General features: G+C 36.0%; 1 protein-coding gene across 1 annotated transcript in view; it reads left to right on the top strand.

The window, feature by feature from the left end:
- Positions 1–19,161, top strand: part of LOC139010207 (protein unc-79 homolog) — a 224,189-nt gene that overhangs the window by 71,024 nt on the left and 134,004 nt on the right. The window contains 1 exon segment of the mRNA XM_070414385.1: positions 678–807. Coding sequence (XP_070270486.1) covers positions 678–807 — 130 coding nt within the window.

The raw sequence follows: 19,161 nt of genomic DNA, 5'->3' as shown, positions 1-19,161 counted from the left end.
AAGAATGATCTTGAACAAGTAGCTTGACAGAAAAAGTAATTGGATATCTCTTCTTAGAATTTAGCAAATACTATATTATATGACAATTTTATTTAATTTGAAAAGTTGCTTAAGAACCTGTTTGCTTTCAAATAGATGTGAATTGTTGCAAAATGTGTTATATTTTAAAAATGTACTGTTTAGCAAACTGACTTATGTTGTTCTAAAATCTATCTTTAATATCATTCTGAGTAGAGAATTTGTTAAAAGATAATGTACATATGAACTCTGCCTGGGGGGTTTATTTATAGGACCAATAAGTAAATAATGAAAATAATGTTTTAAAATGATCTAAACTGATTGATGAGATTCCAGGGTAATTAACCACCTCAACCGCTCTATTAAAATGTTTACTGCACCCTAACCGGTTTGGCTCAGTGGATAGAGCATCGGCCTGCGGACTCAAGGGTCCCAGGTTCGATTCCGGTCAAGGGCATGTACCTTGGTTGCGGGCACATCCCCAGTAGGGGGCGTGCAAGAGGCAGCTGATCGATGTTTCTAACTCTCTATCCCTCTCCCCTCCTCTCTGTAAAAAAATCAATAAAATATATTTAAAAAAATGTTTCTGCTTTGGTACTGAGCTACCTTTATTTTTATTTGATTATACTAAGTCAAAATATTCTTCCTGTTTCCTTCAGGATCTTTTGTACGTGATCGCATATGGCCCCTCACAAGTGAAACCGCCAGCTGTGCAAATGCTGTTCCATTACTGGCCCAATTTAAAACCTCCTGGGGCAATAAGTGAATACAGGGGCTTGCAGTACACAGGTAAGAGTAGCCCTGTGATGCCCCATCTTTATTTCTCCTATGCCACATTTACCTCACCTACTTATATATTTTTTTTATCTTGCTGGATTATATTCATGTACCTTTAGACATTGTCATAAATCCTCTCTGAAACTAGGTGGTATAAAATAAATTAATTAAAATTAATTTCATGACACCAGAGTGTAAGTCTCAGTCTCATTTGCCACATGTAGTCTGTGGTCTTAACTACTACTGATGTTAATCACTGCAAAGATGTGAGGGGTAATGCTGCACATTTGCTCACCATGTAGCAAAACTCCAGGTGGCTAATTCTGTTCTGATGAGAAGATTTGGAGCATGTTCAACATTACCAGTTCATACGCTAAGTACCAATTAAATGACCTTGATAGCCTAGTTGGACAGGAAGAGTCAACAATTGCTGAATATTGGTGTCATTAATAACTGAGAAGTAAACATCAAATTTAAATATAAAGACATACCAGTATATTTATAAAAAACAAAAAAAACCAAACTAACCCAGGTCCTATGTTGTGGATTATGTTTATCTGTAATAATAAAAGCATAATATGCTAATTACAGCAGACAGCTGAACAACCTTCCAGACATCCTTTCGGATGTCATTCTGGACGAAGCTGCGGTGGCGGGGGCTGAGGCAGAGGCGTTAGGGGTGATCACACTGGCAGGCAAGCAGTTAGGGGAAATCAGGCAGGCAGGTAGAGTGGTTAGGGGCGATCAGGCAGGCAGGCAAGCGGTTAGAGGCGATCAGGCAGGCAGACGAGTGGTTAGGGGCAATCAGGCAGGCAGGTGAGTGGTTAGGGGCAATCAAGCAGGCAGGCAGAGGCGGTTAGGGGTGATCAGGCAGGCAGGCAAGTGGTTAGGGATGATGAGGCAGGCAGGCAGAGTGGTTAGGGGCAATCAGGCAGGCAGGCAGGCCAGCGGTTAGGAGCCAGCGGTCCCGGATTGTGAGAGGAATGTCCGACTGCCAGTTTAGGCCCGATTCCACAGGGATCGGGTCTAAATTGGCAGTTGGACATCCCCCGAGGGGTCCTGGATTGTGAGAGGCTGCCGCCTGGTCTGAGGGACAACCCTCCCTCCCCCTGTGCATGAATTTCATGCATCAGGTCTCTAGTATAATATACAATCAGAGAAGCAACCTATGGCTAATGGAGTTTCAGACACCCTTGACTACCTTCTCCCTCCACTTAATTGTAGACATAGCTTTCTGAAAATGTCAGAGGTGGATGTTTTTGCAAAGTTAGCTTTTATTCAGGTTCTTGTGTACTGATGTTCTACAACCCATTTTCTTGGCATCTCTTATCTTTCCTAAGGCCATTTGAGGTGGTTCAAAGGGGATTTAATTTAATTCTGTTCCTTATGTTCCTGATGAAAGCCAATTGTTAGTTATTAATACCTGTTTTGATGGTCCGTGCTGGGCTTATTCTAAACTTAGAACAAATAGTATTGGCTGTAGTGGTAACAATAATTTTAATTAAATCAATGAAGGTAGATAGTAATTTTTAAAAGAATGAAAATTGATATTATTGGTGTTTTATGTCATCTATAGTAGAGAATATTGAAGTATTGCTAACTGGATAATTTGAATATAAAAGCAAAAGTAGTTGGAATCATTAATAAAATAAAGGGTAAAATGACTGAAATATTTGATACCAACTCTTCTCAGTAGATCTCTGAGATTCATACATTTACAGGATGTATGAATGGGTAACCAGTATTAAATGAAATTTATTTATTTGTTAAATATTTAAAGAGTAACTCTAATGTGCCAGGCCCTGTATTTTCTGACACAAAACCAGATTTTATGGAACTTAATACAATCTAGACATGAAAACTCATTCATTTATTCATCAAATACTTAACGGGGTATCTACTATTAGCTGGGCATTATTCTAGGCATTGGTAATATGATGAAAACCATACTAAAATCACTAATACCTTGGTGTGTATGTTCCATTTGTGAGGGAAAGACCAGGAAACTACCTTATAGTGTGGTAAGTACTAAGGTAGAGCAAATACAGTTGGCCATTGAACAACACAGGAGTAGGGGTGCCAACCTCCCCACCCCTGCACAGTTGAAAATCTATGCATAACTTTTGACTCCCCTAAAACTTAACTATTAATAGCCTACTGTTAATGGGAAACCTTACATATTACAGTCATTTAACACATATTTTATATGTTATATGTATTATACACTGTATTCTTAAAATAAACTATAGAAAAGAAAATGTTAAGAAAATCATAAGGGAGAAAAAATACATCTCCAGTATTTATTGAAAAAAATCCGTGTGTAAGTGGACCCACTATTAATTGCCTACAATTTAAAGCTGGGTTGTTCAAGGGTCAACTGTACAGAGAGCTGTGGGAACATACAGGAGGGACCTCTGACCTCCCCCTGATAGTGGGCAAGTTTGAGGAAGGTTGGGTTGTCAAGAAAGGTTCTTTAGTGAGTGACATGTAAGCTGATACCTGAACGAGACGCACACGCTAGACATCATAATGGGAGTGAATCATTAATAGATAAAAAGTGAGATTGAGGCAGAAGGAACCTCATGGGTTCAGACTTGGAGGCCAAAGATAGCATGATCGTATTTTAGTTACTGGAAAAGTCGCTATGCAGCCAGACAGTGAAGGGACAGGAGGAGAGTAGCTAGGGGTAAGCAGAGAGCCTGGCAGGGCCTATGAAGGGGATTGGATTTCATCCTAATGGCCAAGGGAAACTACATCAGGTTTTAAATGGAGAAACCACATGATAAGATTGGCCTGTTCAGAGCATCCCAGAACCCCTGGGGAAGCTGACAGATGCTTCTGTTTCCCCGCTGACCACACCCTCTTGGAAGAGCCAGACAAACCTGTCTCCCCAGAATAGCTCAGCCTCTGCCAACTAGGATAAGAGTGGCTCTTTCTTCTTCTCTTGCCTCTCTGAACAGGAGTCTCTGTGTACAGGCATTCATTCTTCAGTCCAACCTTGTAATCACACCTCCACACACTTCCACTTTTTCGACAGTGTCATCGCTTGCCTGCTACCTGCCAGGCACTGTCCAAGGTCCTGGGGAAAGCAGCTCTCTTGGAATTCCCATTCTAGGGGATCATGGCCTTCTATGCATAAAACAAGAGATCATGGAAAAAATTAAGCATTCTGGTCTGTATATTACTATTTATCCAGCATTGTCTGCTTGTCAGACATTGTTCTAGCTGCTTATTATCTCATTTAATATTTTAGCATTCTCTTAATTGAACAAAAGTTAACCAAGACCAGATTAGGTTTTACAGACATTTTCTCAATTAATTTTCACAAAAATCTTGAGAGGCAGGTTCTCTTATTTCAATGTTACAGACAAGGAGTGGGGCACAGTTTAACGAACATTGCTAAATCCACACAAATAATAAGGAAACACTGCTTGAATTTGAACCTAGATTATCTTCATTGAACACTCATATTTTTTCAGACTAACAGTGTGATGTCACTTCTCTCAATTTAGTTCCTTAGTGAAACTTTAGCTGAAGCACTAGAAATTTTTTTGCAATGCCTGCTGCAGTAAAGGGTATCATCAGTATTTAGTATTGAAATATTCTTAACAATAAAAATTATATAGCCACAAAATTTTATGATGAAAACTAGAGGCCTGGTGCACGAAATTGTGTATGGGTGGGGTCTGGCTGGACCGCCCCAATGGAGGTGGGGAGGACGAGCAGGGGTGGGGCCAACCAGGGGGAGGGGCCGTGGGAGGTTGCGGGGGCCAGTCAGGGCCCCGATTGGGCTGGCTGACCGCTGCAGTGCACGTCATAGCGATGTTCCGGTCGTTCTGGTCATTCCATTGTTCTGGTCGCGTGGCTTTTATATATATAGATTGTCTCCATGTAACTTTGAAATGCTTTCAGTAACTTTTGTATGTTTTCCCAGTAATTTATTTCCTCTTTAAAAATGTAAATTAAAAAATGCTTTTAGAAAAATTATAAGCCCTGGCTGGTTTGGCTCAGTGGTTAAGATAGCCAGCCTGTGCATTGAAAGGTTGCAGGTTCGATTCCTGGTCAAGGGAATGTACCTTGGTTGCAGGCTTGATCTCTGGCTAAGTAGGGGAGAGTGCAGGAGGCAACCAATTGATGTGTTTCTTTCACATCAATGTTTTTTTTATCTCTCTCTCTCTTTCTCTCTCTCTTCCCTCTCCCTTCTACTCTATCTAGAAGTAATGGAAAAATAGAAAAATTATAGAAATATGTAAGAAGGAAAAAAGTACTACCCAGAATTTTTATGTTTGGTATATTTGTTAGCATTTTGATATATTTCCTTCTTTTTTTTTGATGCACATTTAAAAATAATGTTGAGATCAGGTTGTATATAATTATACAAGATTCTTCCCCATTCTTTTATGATGAATTTTCAAATACAGAAGTTTAAAGAATAATACTACGAACACACACAGAACCACCTAGATTTAATAATTGCTAGTAGTTCACTGTAATTTAAACTATACATATATGTATACTAAAGGCCTGATGCACAAAATTCGTGCAAGAGTAGACCTTCGCTGCCCCAGCTGCCTCAGCCCTTGTAGCCCTGGCTTTATCTGGAAGTTCATCCAGACGGTCGTTCCACTGTTCCGCCGGTTGAATTTCATATTGTGTTTTTATTATTATAGATAAAGTTATTGTTTTTTAAGCATAGTAATATAGGAATGTTTACAACTCATATGAAGAAGATCAAATAGTGAGGATTTGGTAATCTATAGTGTTTGCCTCTTTTGAGTTTATTAGTATTTATCAATAATTAAAACTACTGCAATTATTTTGGTTATTAAATATGAGTCTTAAAGATGCCAAAATTACAGGTTTCTTGGCAATGAAAATCCCTGATTATGTTGTTCTGCACAATACTGCTTCTGTTGGGAAGAAATAAATTATTTGGCAATTTTCTTGTTATAGTGTCCCAATAAGTAAATAATTAAGCCTTTGTTAGCAAAGATCAGCACCAGTTATGGTGTAGTTTCCATCTGAACTATGGGATAAAAGATATGGGAAGATATATGCCCAGGGTAGAGACTGTTACAAACATAGATAGGGCATATAACTAACTAAAGATAGTACTACAAGGTTAAATTTTGGTTAAAGCTACCAAATTAGTAGAGTTGGATTCTTGAGTTGTATACAAGTACAAGAAGCTCTACCATCTTTTTATGTAATTACTTCTCGATTATTGAGTTTTTATTTATCTTTTTATTATCTTGATTTTATCTCCACAAAATCACAAAAATGTTTTAAACATTTTTACTGCATTATGCACACGTAGATAAACACACAAATTATGAATATCTGTGGAACATTCCTATCATGTTTACTGCCATGATTACCTCCTTCTGCTATCCCAAAGGTAAATCACTACTAACCTGACTTCCAACCCCCAAAATGACTTGCACCTAATTTGAATTTTTAATAAATGGAATCATACATTATTTATGTGTGTGTGTGTGTGTGTGTGTGTGTGTAGATTGTCCATGGGTTGAGCATAACTGTGCTTTGTTTATTTTTATTGCTATATATGCTACCAAATGAATGTACCACAGTTTATGTATCCATTTTACTATGGGTGGATATTTGGGTTGTTCCTACTTTCTGGCTGTTATAAATATGCTACTGTGAGCATCCTTCTAGACATCTTTTGGTGCACATGTGTACACATTCCTGTTAGATATATTACTAGGATGGAATTGCTGGGTTAGAGGTTATGCCTATATCCAATTTAATGGATATTGGCAAACAGTTTTCCAAAAGGGTTGTACTAATTTGTACTTCCATGAGAAGAGTATAAGAGTTCTTTTTGTCTATATTCCACACTTTGGGCAATTCTTTATTTTATTTATTTTTAAAATTTTAGCCATTTTCAAGGTATGTAGAAGTATCTAATTATGGTTATAATTTGCACTTTCCTGATTACTAATGCACAACTTTTAAATATATTTATTGGCCACTTCAGTACTTATATAATCTGTCAGTTATGTATGTTGCAAAAAAAATCTTTTGTTATTTTTTTTACTCACTAAATGATGAATTTAATTAACTCAAGTTTTCCTTCTTTTCTTTTTTATTGTTTAAAGTATTACAAATAGTAGTACATATGTCTCCTTTTTTTCCCCATTGACCTTCCCCCAGCCTCCCCTACCCCCCCGGCACATGACCTCACCCCCACCCCCACCCCCCAGTGTCTTGTGTCCATTGGTTATGCTTATATGCATGCATACAAATCCTTCAGTTGATCTCTTACCCTCTCCCCCCCCTCAAGTTTTCCTTCTTAATATAATCAAACTATCAATCTTTTTCTTTAAAGGACTTTTTATATCCTATCTAAGGAAATATTTCCTTACTCCAATTATGACAATATTCTTTGTTGTCATCAGAATACTTGTTTATTATATTTGAAATTTAGATGAATCCAGAATTAATTTTTCTGTATGGTGTGAGATAAATGTTAGTTTTTTCTCTTATGGATAGCCAATCGACTTAATATCATTTATTGAAAATGTTCTTTCCTTCCTGCTCTGTAGTACTATTTTTTTGGGGTCATATTTAACCATAGTTTTGTCTCTGGATTATTTATTTAGTTCAATAGATGTATTTTTCCTTTTCTCAATACCACAGTGTCTGAATTAATATAGCTTAATTATAAAATTTTATATCCTTCAGTGCAAGTCTTTTCACCTTGTTGTAATTGTTTTTCTTTTCCTTGTCTCCTGTGATTTCTCTTCTTTCTGTTCTTTCTCCTCTTCCTTCTTTTTCCTCCTTCATGGCTATACCCAGCTCTTTGCTAAGTTAAAGGTTTGTCAAATTAAACACACATAAACATGTGCTGAAACAACTTTTTAATTGAAGTATTTAACCCATGCATGTAATGTAATTGCTGGTATATTTGATTAAAAATTCATTTTCTATTTGCTTTCCATTTCTCCTGCCTTTTATCTTCTTTTTGCTTCATTTGCACTGATTGAGTATATTTAAATATTCCATTTTTGCCTTAGTGAGCTATTCAGTCTTCTATATTCTTTTAGTCACTAGCCTAGAGATTATACTATACATTCTTGATTTATTAGTGTCTAGTATAAAATAGTATTTTTACTTTTTCCAGTAAGATGACAGAATATTTTAACTCCTTTTATCCTCTCCTGACTTCCATGCTATGCTTTTATGCTCTCTTTATTTTTCATAATTTTTTTTGAGTGGTGTATGATAGTGATCCAGTTTCATTCTTTTACATGTGAATATCCAATTATCATAGCACCATTTATTGCGAAGAGACTGTCTCTTCTCCATTGAGTGTTGTCTTGCTTCATTGTATAATATTAATTAAACATGTGTGCTTAGGTTTATTTCTGAGCTCTTGATTCTTTTTCATTGGTCTATTTGTCTGTTTTTATGCCAGTAGCATATTATTTTGATTATATAGCTTTACTAGAGGCCTGGCGCACGGACTCGTACACCAGTGGGGTCCCTCGGCCTGGCCTGCACCCTCTTGCAACTTGGGACCCCTCGAGGGATGTTGGAGAGCCGGTTTTGGCCCAATCCCTGCAGGCCAGGCTGAGGGACCCCACCAGTGCACAAATCCTGCACCAGGCCTCTAGTATACATATAAGATATTTGGTTAATCCAGGGGTCCTCAAACTACGGCCCGCGGGCCACATGCAAATACAAATATTGTATTTGTTCCCGTTTTGTTTTTTTACTTCAAAATAAGATATGTGCAGTGTGCATAGGAATTTGTTCATAGTTTTGTTTTTTTTTAAACTATAGTCCGGCCCTCCAATGGTCTGAGGGACAGTGAACTGGCCCCCTGTTTAAAAAGTTTGAGGGCCCTAACCGGTTTGGCTCAGTGGAAAGAGCATCGGCCTGCGGACTGAAAGGTCCCAGGTTCGATTCTGGTCAAGGGCATGTACCTTGGTTGCGGGCACATCCCCAGTAGGGAGTGTGCAGGAGGCAGCTGACCAATGTTTCTCTCTCATTGATGTTTCTAACTCTCTATCCCTCTCCCTTTCTCTCTTTTCTCTCTGTAAAAAATCAATAAAATATATTAAAAAAAAAAAAGTTTGAGGACCCCTGGGTTAATCTCTTCCCGCCCTCCCCCCTTCCTCCTTCCCTCTGAGATTCATCAGTCTGTTCCACGTTTCCATGCCTGTGCATTGAGCATCTGCCGCCTGGTGGTCATTGTATGTCATAGCTACTGGCCAGTCGGCTGGTCACTTAGGCTTTTATATATATAGGATAGTATAATTTGAAATCAAGGTTGTGATGCCTCCTGCTTTAGCCTTTTTTGAGATTTCTTTGTCTATTTGGGGTCTTTTGTGGTTCCAATTAATTTTTAGGAGTGTTTTTTTCTGCTTTTGTAAAGTTGCCATTGGACTCTTGATAGGGATTGTATTGAATCTATAGATGGTTTTTGGTAGTATTGATACTTTAACTGTATTAATTTTTTCTAATCTATGAACATGGGATATCTTTTCATTTATTTTTGTGTTCTTCAATTTCTTTCATAAGTGTCTTATAGTTTTCAGAGTAGATATCTTTCATCTCCTTGATTAAATTTACTTCTAAATATTTTATTGTTTTTGATGCTATTGTAAATGGGGTTGATTTCTCTGTTTCTTTTTTAAAATATTCATTGTTAGCATATAGAAATGCTAACGATTTTTGTGTGTCCATTTTGTATCCCACAACTTTACTGAATTCATTGATTAGATCTAACAGTTTTTTGGTTGTGTCTTTATAGGATGTTCTGTATATAAAATCATGTCATCTGCAAATAGAGACAATTTTACTTCTTTTTTTTCTGATTCTGATACCTTTTATTTCTTTATCTTGCTTGATTGTTCTAGCTAGGACTTCAGTGTTATGCTGAGTACAAGTGGTGAGAAAGAGCATCTTTATCTTATTCCTGGTCTCAGAGAAAAAGCTCTCAACCTTTCACCATTATGTATGAGGTTAGCTGTGGCCTTGCCATATATGGTCTTTATTATATTGAGATATGTTTCTTCTGTGCCTAGTTTATTAAGCATTTTTTACCATAAATGGCTGTTGAATTTTGTAAAAATCTTTTCCTGTGTCTACTGAAATAACCATATGATTCCTTTCTTTTATTCTATTAATGTGATGTATCACATTGATTTACCTAGTCCTTGCAACTTAGGAGTAAATCCCACTGATCATTGTGAATGATCCATTTAATGTGCTGCTGAATTTAGTTTACCAGTGTTTGATTGAGTTTCTTTGCATCTATTTTCATCCCCTGAATATATTGACCTGTAGTTTTCTTTTCTAGTAGTGTCCTATATTGGTTTCAATATCAGGATAATGCTGGCCTTGTACCATAAATTTGGGAGTGTTCCCTCCTCCAGTGTTTTGGAAGGGTTTGAGAAGATTGGTGTTAATTCTTAAAAAATGTTTGGTAAAATCCACCTGTGGAGTATTCTGCTCCTGGGCTTTTCTTCATTGGGAGATTTTTAATTTTGGATTTAATCTCCTTACTAGTAATTAATCTATTCAGAATTTCTATTTCTTCCTGATTCAGTCTTGGTAAGTTGTATGTTTCTAAGAAATTTTCCATTTCTTTTAGGTTGTCTAGTTTGTTGGCATATGGTTGTTCATAATAGTCTCTTACAAGCCTTTGTATTTCTGTGGTATCAGTTGTAATGTCCCCATTTTTATTTGTAAATTTGTTGATTTGGGTCTTTTCTATTTTTTCCCTTGGTTAGTCTAGCTAAGGGTTTGTCAATTTTGTTTATCTTTTCAATGAACCATTAGTTTGGTTATATTTTCTATTATTTTTTGTTCTTGATTTTATTTATTTCTGCTCTAATCTTTGTTATTCCTTTCTTCTGCCAACTTTGAGCTCAGTTTATTCTTTTAGTTTCTTAAGGCATAGAGTTCAGTTGTTTATTTGGGATTTTTCTTGCTTGTTAATATAATCATTTATTGCCATGAACATCCCTCTTAGGACTGCGTTTGCTGTCCTATAATTTCTGGTATGTTTCCATATTTGTTTGTTTCAAGAAAGTTTTATTTCCTTTTTTTTCTTCTTTGATCCATTGGTTGCTTATGAGAGTGTTGTTTAATTTCTACATGTTTGTGAATTTTTCAGTTTTTCTCTTATTACTGATTTTTAGTTTCATGCTGTTGTGGTCAGAGAAGATATTTGATATGATTTCAGTCTTTTTGAATTTGCTAAGACTTGTTTTGTGGCTTAATGTTATGGTCTATCTTAGAAAATGTTCCATGTGTACATGAGAAGAATATGTACTCTACTGTCATTAGATAGAATGTTTTATATGTGTCTGTTAGGCCCATTTGATCTATAGCAGCAGTTTTCAACCTTTTTCATCTCATGGCACACAGAAACTAATTACTAAAATTCTGCAGCACACCATAAAACATATTATATTTTTTGCTAGTGTGACCAAAAATAGGTGTAATTTTGATTCATTCGCACTAGATGGCTATTGTTGTATTGGCTGTGTCACTTTTTTATTTAACAATCTAAGGAAAAAGAGGTCAGTGCCCCTGACTAAATGATCAGATATTGCATGTTTTAAATATTTTTGTAGCACACTGGTTGAAAATCACTAATCTATAGTGTTCAAATTCTGTTTCCTTATTTATTTATTTTTAATTTTTTATTCATGTTTAGTGAGAGAGGAAGGGAGAGGTAGAGAGAAAGGGAAACATCGATGTGAGAGCAGAGCATCAGTCAGCTGCCTCCTGCATGCTCCCTACCGGAATTGAACCAGCAACCTTTTGGTGCACAGGAGAATGCCCAACTAACTGAGCCACACTAGCCAGGGCTTTCTGTTTTCTTATTGATTTTCTGTCTGGGTGATTTATCCATTGTTTTTATTTTTCAGCAGCTTTACTATGATATATTTAGTTATGATATTTTTTACTTGTCTTCTTGGGGTTTCATAGGACTTCTCAATTTAATGTCTCGTCAGTTTTAGAAAATTGTCAAGGATTATCTCTCTTTTGTTAGTGATAACAGTACTTTATTAAGGCATATTTTATATATAGTAAGACACACAAGTATCAAGTACATGGCTGAATCCGTTTTGACAAGTGTATAATGCTCATTTAATTATTACCCAGATAAAGACAATAGAATGTTTCCATCACCCTGGAAACTAATAGCATACCCTTTTCCAATTAATGCCCTCCCTTCCACCCTGAAGGAGTCACTACTGTTTCTATATAATTCATATACAGTAATTCCCCCTTTATGCCATTTCACCTTCCAGGGTTTTAAATACCTTTAGGCAACCATAGTCTGAAAATATTAAATGGGAAAATTTCAGAAATAAACAATTTGTAGGTTTTAAATTGTGTGCCATTCTGAGTAGTGTGATGAAATCTTGTGCTGTCTTGCTCCATCCCACCCAGGATGTGAATCATTCCTTTGTTTAGCATATCCACACTGTATACACTACATGCACATGTCACTTAGTAGCCATCTGTGCTATCGCATCAACTGTAGTGCTATCATAATGCTTGTGTTCAAGTAACCCTTACTTTACTTCATAATGCCACATTTACATAACTTTTATTATAGTACACTAGAGGCCCGGTGCACGAAATTTGTGCACTTGGGGTGGGGGTGGGGAGAGGGTCCCTCAGCCTGGCCTGTGCCCTTTAGCAGTCCGGGAGCCCTCAGGGGATGTCTGACTGATGGCTTAGGCCCGCTCCCTGTGGCCCGCTCCCTAAGCTGTCAGTCAGACATCTTTAGCACTGAGGGGGAGCAGGAGAGGCTCCTGCCACTGCTGCTGCGCTCACCAGCCGTCAGCCCAGCTGTGGCTGAGTGGTGCTCCCCCTGTTGGAGTGCACTGACCACCAGAGGGAAGCTCCTGTGTTGAGCATCTGCCCCCTGGTGGTCAGTATGAGTCATAGCGACTGGTTGTTCCTCCATTCGGTTGATTTGCATATTACCCTTTTATTATATAGGATCGTTATAATTGTCTTATTGTATTATTAGTTACTAGAGGCCCAGTGCACAAAATTTGTCCCCATGGGGAGCGGGCCTAAGCTGACAATTGGACATCCTTAGCGCTTCTGTGGAGGCAAGAGAGGCTCCCGTCATTGTCGCTGCTCTTGCCAGCCATGAGCCCAGCTTCTGGCTGAGTGGTACGCGCCCCACCCCCCCTGCACTGACTACCAGGGGGCAGCTCCTGCATTGAACGTCTGGCCCCTGGTGGTCAGTGAACATCATAGCGACCATTCCGCTGTTCAGTCGATTTGCATATTAGCCTTTTATTATATAGGATTGTTAATTTTTTGCTTTGCCTAATTCATAAATTAACCTTTATCATAAGTATGTGTGTATAGAAAAAAATAGTATATGTAGGGTTTGATACTATTTGAGGTTTCAGGCATCTTCTGGGGGTTTTGGAATATATCCCCTGCAGGTAAGGGGGGCTTTATATTCATATGATTCAGGGATTTATTGTTTTGTGTCTTACTTCATTCATTTAGCATAGTGTTACTGAGATTAATCTGTATTGTTGATGATATTAGTAGGTTTTTTTTTATTGCTAAGTATTCTATGGTATGTATATACCACAGTTTGTTTTTCAACCTTGCTATTGATGTACATTTAGCTATTTCAAGTTTCTGGCCAATTTACATGAAACTACTGTGAACATCTTACGTAAGTCTTGTAGGCATATGCATTTATTTCTCTTGGATATGTACCTAGGAGAGGAATTGCTGGGTCATATAATTTATAAAAGAATTTTAAATAGCTCTGTAAAGTGTGTATGCCATTTTACATTTCATTGAACATTATATGAGACTATACACCCTTACTAATACTCACAGCTGTCAGTGTTTTGATTTTTAACCATTCTCATAGGTGTGTATCTCATTGTGGTTTTAATTTGTATTTCTTTGATGACTGATGTTGAATACCTTTTTATATGCTTACTAGAGGCCCGGTGCATGAAATTCATGCACGAGGGAGGGGGCGGGGTTAGGGGGTGGAGGGAGGTGTGGTGGTGTCCCTCAGCCCAGCCTGCACCTTCTCCAATCTGGACATCCCTCTCACAATCCAGGACTGCTGGTTCCCAACCGCTTGCCTGCCTGCCGGCCTGATTGCCCCTAACCACTCCCCTGCCAGCCTGATCACCCCCCAACCACTCCCCTGCCAGCCTGATCGACGCCTAACTGCTCCCCTGCCGGCCCGATCGCCCCCAACTGCCCTCCCTTTGAGGCCTGGTCCCTCCCAACTGCCCTTCCCTTCAGGCCTGATTGCCCACAACTGCCCTCCCCTGCTGGCCATCTTGTGGCAGCCGTCTTGTGTCCACATGGGGGTGGCCATCTTGTGTGTTGGAGTGATGGTCAATTTGCATATCACTCTTTTATTAGGTAGGATTGGTCATTTCAGATATTTTATGAAGTATTTGATGAATATTTTTGCATAGTCATTAATTGGGTTCTTTGTCTTTTTTATTATTGTTATGCATTTTTAATGTACTGTGGTCTGAGTCATTTGTCAGCTATATATATATAGCAAATATTTTCTTCCAGTCAGGGATTGCTTTTTTACTTTTACTAACACTGCCTTTTGAGGAGCATGAGTTGTTTGTAAACAAAAATGTAATTTTTGGTTTATGGTTAGTGCCTTTCATGCCTAAGAAATCTTTGTCTTATCCAAGGTTGTGAAGATAGTTTCCAATGTTTTCTTCCAGAAGCTTTCTAGTTTAGCTTATACATGTAGGTCTATGATCTGCTTAAATTTAATTCTTGTGCATGGTGAGTATGGTTTATTTGTTTCCTTGTAACACCCTTTGTTGAAAAGATTATACTTTCTCCTTTGAATTGTATTGTACCTTTGGCCATATATGTGTGGGTATATTTCTGGACACTATTCTGTTTTATTGATCTGTATACCAATACAAACTGTCTTAAATACTTTGGCTTTATAGTCTTAAAATCAGATAGTGCAAGTCTCTAATTTTGTTCTTCTTAGATCATCTTGGCTATTTTAGGTCTTTTGCATTTCCATATATATTTTAGTATCAGCTTTCATTTCTGGAAAATAATACTTCTGGGATTTTGATCTGGGTTATATTAAACCTATAATTCCATTTGGAAAGAATTGACATTGCAAAATATTAGTTCTCTAATCCATGAACATGATGCATTATTTAGGTCTTTAAAAATTTCCCTCTGTAGTTTTCAGTATAGAATTCTTGTGTTTATTTTTTAAAATTAATTCCTAGGTATTTGCTATTTTTTATGATGTAAATGTCATTATTTTAAAATTTATTTTCCAATTGTTCATTGACAGTATAAAGAAATTTAATTGATTTTTGTATGTTGATTTTTTTACCCTGAAACCTTGCTAAACTTACTTGTTAGTTTTGTAGCTTATTTGTAAGTTTCTTAAAGTTTCCTGTATATAAGATTTTGTTCTCTTGAAAATAAAAATAATTAAAACATTTCTTTTTTCTTTCTAATTTATATGCCTGTTTGCTACCTTCCCTTCCTCCCTCCCCCTCTCCCTCCCTTCCCTCCTTTTCCCCTTTCCTTCCTCTCTTTCTTTTTCTCATTACACTGGCTCATGTCTCCAGTTCAGTGTTGAATAGAAGTGCTGAGATTGAATATCTTCCCCCACATCCCCTTAGTCTGTGGGGAGGAAGCATTAAGGCTTTCACCATTAAATATAATGGGAGTCGAAGGTTTTCACAGATGCTTTTATCTAAAACCAGATTGAGGAAGTCCCTGTCTAATCTTAGTTTGCTGAGAGTTTTTGTCATGAATGAATATAAGTTTTGGTCAAATGCATTTTTTCCTATTTTGTTCAAATATATTTTGAGATGATCATATGATTTCCATTCTGTTAATATGGTAAATTACATTGATTTGATTTGCATTGTTAAACCAACTTTACATTCCTGAGATAAATTTTACATTTTCAGCTGTATTATATTGCCAGACTTAATTTGCTAATTTTTTGTTGTGTTCTTGATTCTATATTTATGAGGGGTATTGATCTAGTTTTCTTTTACTGTGATGCTTTCATCTGGTTTTGTTAACAGAGTAATCCTGACCTCATAAAATGAGTTTGGAAGTGTTTCCTCCTCTTCTATTTTTGGAAAGAGTTTATGTATGATTTGTATTTATTCTCTTAAATAGTTAATAGAATTTATTGGTAAATCCATCTGGATCTGAGGTTTTCTTTGTGGGAAGATTTTACATTGTTGAATTCAATTTAATAGTTATAGGGCATTTAGATTTTCTTTCTTATTGAGCCAGAGTTTATAATTTTGTAATCTGTGATTTTTGAGGAATGTGATCATTTTCATCTAACTTATCAAATTTATTAGCATATCTGTCGGATCTGCAGTGATGTCCTAATTTTCATTTCTGATATTGGTAATTTGTTTCTTCTCTATATTTTCATTTATTAGGCTTGATAGAGGAATTATCAATTTTATTGAACTTGCCAAAGAACCAATGTTTGGTTTTATGATTTTCTCTGTTGGTTTAACCATTTTCAATTTCATTGATTTATGCCTTTATCTTTATTTTCTTTTTTCTGATAACACTGAGTTTAATTTTTTCTATTTTGGTATGGTAGAAACATAAATAATTTATTTTGAATTTTTGTATTTTCTAATAAAATAATTTAAAGCTATAATTTCCCCTTAAACATTGCTTTACTTGCATCCCACAAATTTGATATGCTGTGCTTTTATTGTATTTTAATACAGAATATTTTCTAATATTCCTTGTGATTTCTTCTTTGATTTATGGATTATTGAGATGTGTGTTTTTTTCAAAAATATAAACATTTAGTGACTTTCCAGATATGTTTTTGTTATTTCCAGTTTAATTTCATTGTGGTCAGGAATGATACTCTATGTATTGCTACATATACATTTTTAAGGCTTATTTTATGGGCCAGAATATTGTTTTTGTTAGTAAACTTTGCATGTGTCCCTGAAAATAATGTATATTCTGCAGTGGTTGAGTGGAGAATTCTATCATTATTAATTAGGTTAACTTGTTGAGAATGTTGTTTAAGCTTTCTATTTTTACTGATTTTCAGTCTGCTTATTTTATGAATTACTAAGAGAAGATTGGTGAAATTTATAACATGAATTATGGACTTATTTGTGTCAGTTTCACTTCATGTAATTTAAAACTCTATCATTAGATGTACAGATATTTATGATTATTATGTCATCTTGATGAATTGACCCTATCATCATTGTATATTCCTCTTTATTACTGGTAATATTCTTTGTCCTGGAGTCTACTTGTCTGATATTTATATAGACACTCCAGTTTTCTTATGATGAGCATTTGCTAATGCTATTCTAATCATATATAATGGTACAAATTTTTCTATCTATTTACTCTTAATATATCTATCTTTTTTAAAAAAATATATCTATCTTTATATTTCAAGTGTTTCTCACAGGCAGCAAATATTTGAGTCATGCTTTTTGAAAAATTTAAAATCTATTTGACAACCTCTGCTTTTTAGACCATTTACATGTAATATAATTATTGTTTAGGACATTTACATTTAATGTAACTACAGATACAGTTAGGCTTAAGCCTGGCATTTGTACTTGTTTTCTACTTGTCCCATCTATTCTATGTTTCTTTTCTTTTTAATATCTTGCCTTCTTTTGGGTTATTTTTAGTATTTCATTTTATCTCTGTATTGAATTACTAGGTATACATTCTTTTAAAAATTGCTTTAATGATTATAATATATACCTTTAATTTCACAGTCTCCCTTAAAATAATATTATACTACCTCACATGTAATGTTAGAACCCTGTACATTTTCATTTTCCCCCTCATCCTTTTTGTTCTTGTAATTAAATATTTTACTTCTTTCTCTATATATTATTGGTCTTACACTACATAGCTATTATTTTTGTTTTAAACAATAAATCATCTTTTAAAAATATGTTAATATGATTAGAAAGTCTTTTATTCATTATATTTACAAAGTTCTAGAACTCTTTTTGCCTTTGTGTAAGTCCTAGGTTTCCTTCAGCCTCAAGACCTTTCTTTAACATTTCTTGTAGTGGAGCTCAGCTGGCAATAAATTCTCTAGTATTTGTCTTCAAATAGTCTTTATTTCATACTCAATTTTGAAGGATATTTTCACTGGGTATAAAATTCTAGGTTGACAGTTTTTTTCTTTCAGCCTATTAAAGATGTCGTTCCATTGTCTTCTGGCTTGCATTGTTTCTGACAAGAAATCAGCGATCATTCTTATCTTTGTTCCCCTGTAAGTAATGTGTCTTTTTTTCCTGGCTGCTTTTAAGATTTTCTCTTTATCATTGGTTTTTATCAGTTTGATTTTAATGAGTTTTGGTGTGATTTTCTTTGCTTTAATTTTACCTAAGAGTCATTGAGCTTCTTGGATCTGTGGGTTTATAGTTTTCATCAAATTTGCAAAATTTTGGCCATTTTTTCTTCAAATAATTGCCACTCCCTGCCCCCATTGCACCGTTTTGGCTTTTAAACACACTTGGTTACTCTGCCTGATATTTTCCCACAGCTCACTGAAGCTCTCTTTATTTTTTTTCTAGTATTTCAGTTTGGGTTGTTTTTGTTGTTATGTCTCCTAATTCACAGATCTTTTCTTCTACATTGTCTAAGCTGCCATTACTCCCATTTAGTGAATTTTTCATTTTTGGTATTATATTTTTTAATTTTTAAAAATTTCATTTGTTTTTTTTTTATATCTTTAATATCTAGCCTCATTGTTTTCATATTTTTCTTTAAATATGTTTACAATAGCTGTCTTAAAGTCCTTGTTTGCTAAAACTACCACATTTCTGTAATTTCTGGGTTTGTTTCTAATGCCCAGTTTTTCTCCCAATTATGGGTTACATTTTCCGTCCTTTTCAAATAGTAAGTAATTTTTGACTGGATGCTGGACTTCAAGAATGCTACATTATGAAGTGTCTGGATTTTGTTGTCTTCCATTATAGTGTGTTAAAGTTTCTTTTGACAGTCAAGTAACTGGTGGATTAGCTTAACCCTTCCAAGGCTTGTTCTTATGCTTTGTTAGGGGGAGCCTGGGGAGGCTTTTTCACTAATGTTAGTTCAGCTCTCCTACTATGACATGACTTTTTAGAGTCTCCATTGAATATTCCAAGTTTTTACTGAGTTCCCTCCGCTCTGGCTGGTTGGAACTTGAATATCTCCCAACCCTGAATGTGATGTAGGAATTATCCTATATAATAAAGAGGTAATATGCAAATTGACCATCACTCCAACACACAAGATGACCGCCCCCATGTGGTCAAAGATGGCCGCCCCCATGTGGACACAAGATGG

This window comes from Myotis yumanensis, unplaced genomic scaffold, assembly GCF_028538775.1.
Source record: "Myotis yumanensis isolate MYYU_CA2020_CCGP unplaced genomic scaffold, mMyoYum1.0.hap1 SCAF_1, whole genome shotgun sequence".
In the NCBI taxonomy this organism is placed as follows: domain Eukaryota; kingdom Metazoa; phylum Chordata; class Mammalia; order Chiroptera; family Vespertilionidae; genus Myotis; species Myotis yumanensis.
Note: the sequence above shows the minus strand (reverse complement) of the source record. Positions and strands in the feature narration are given on the sequence as shown.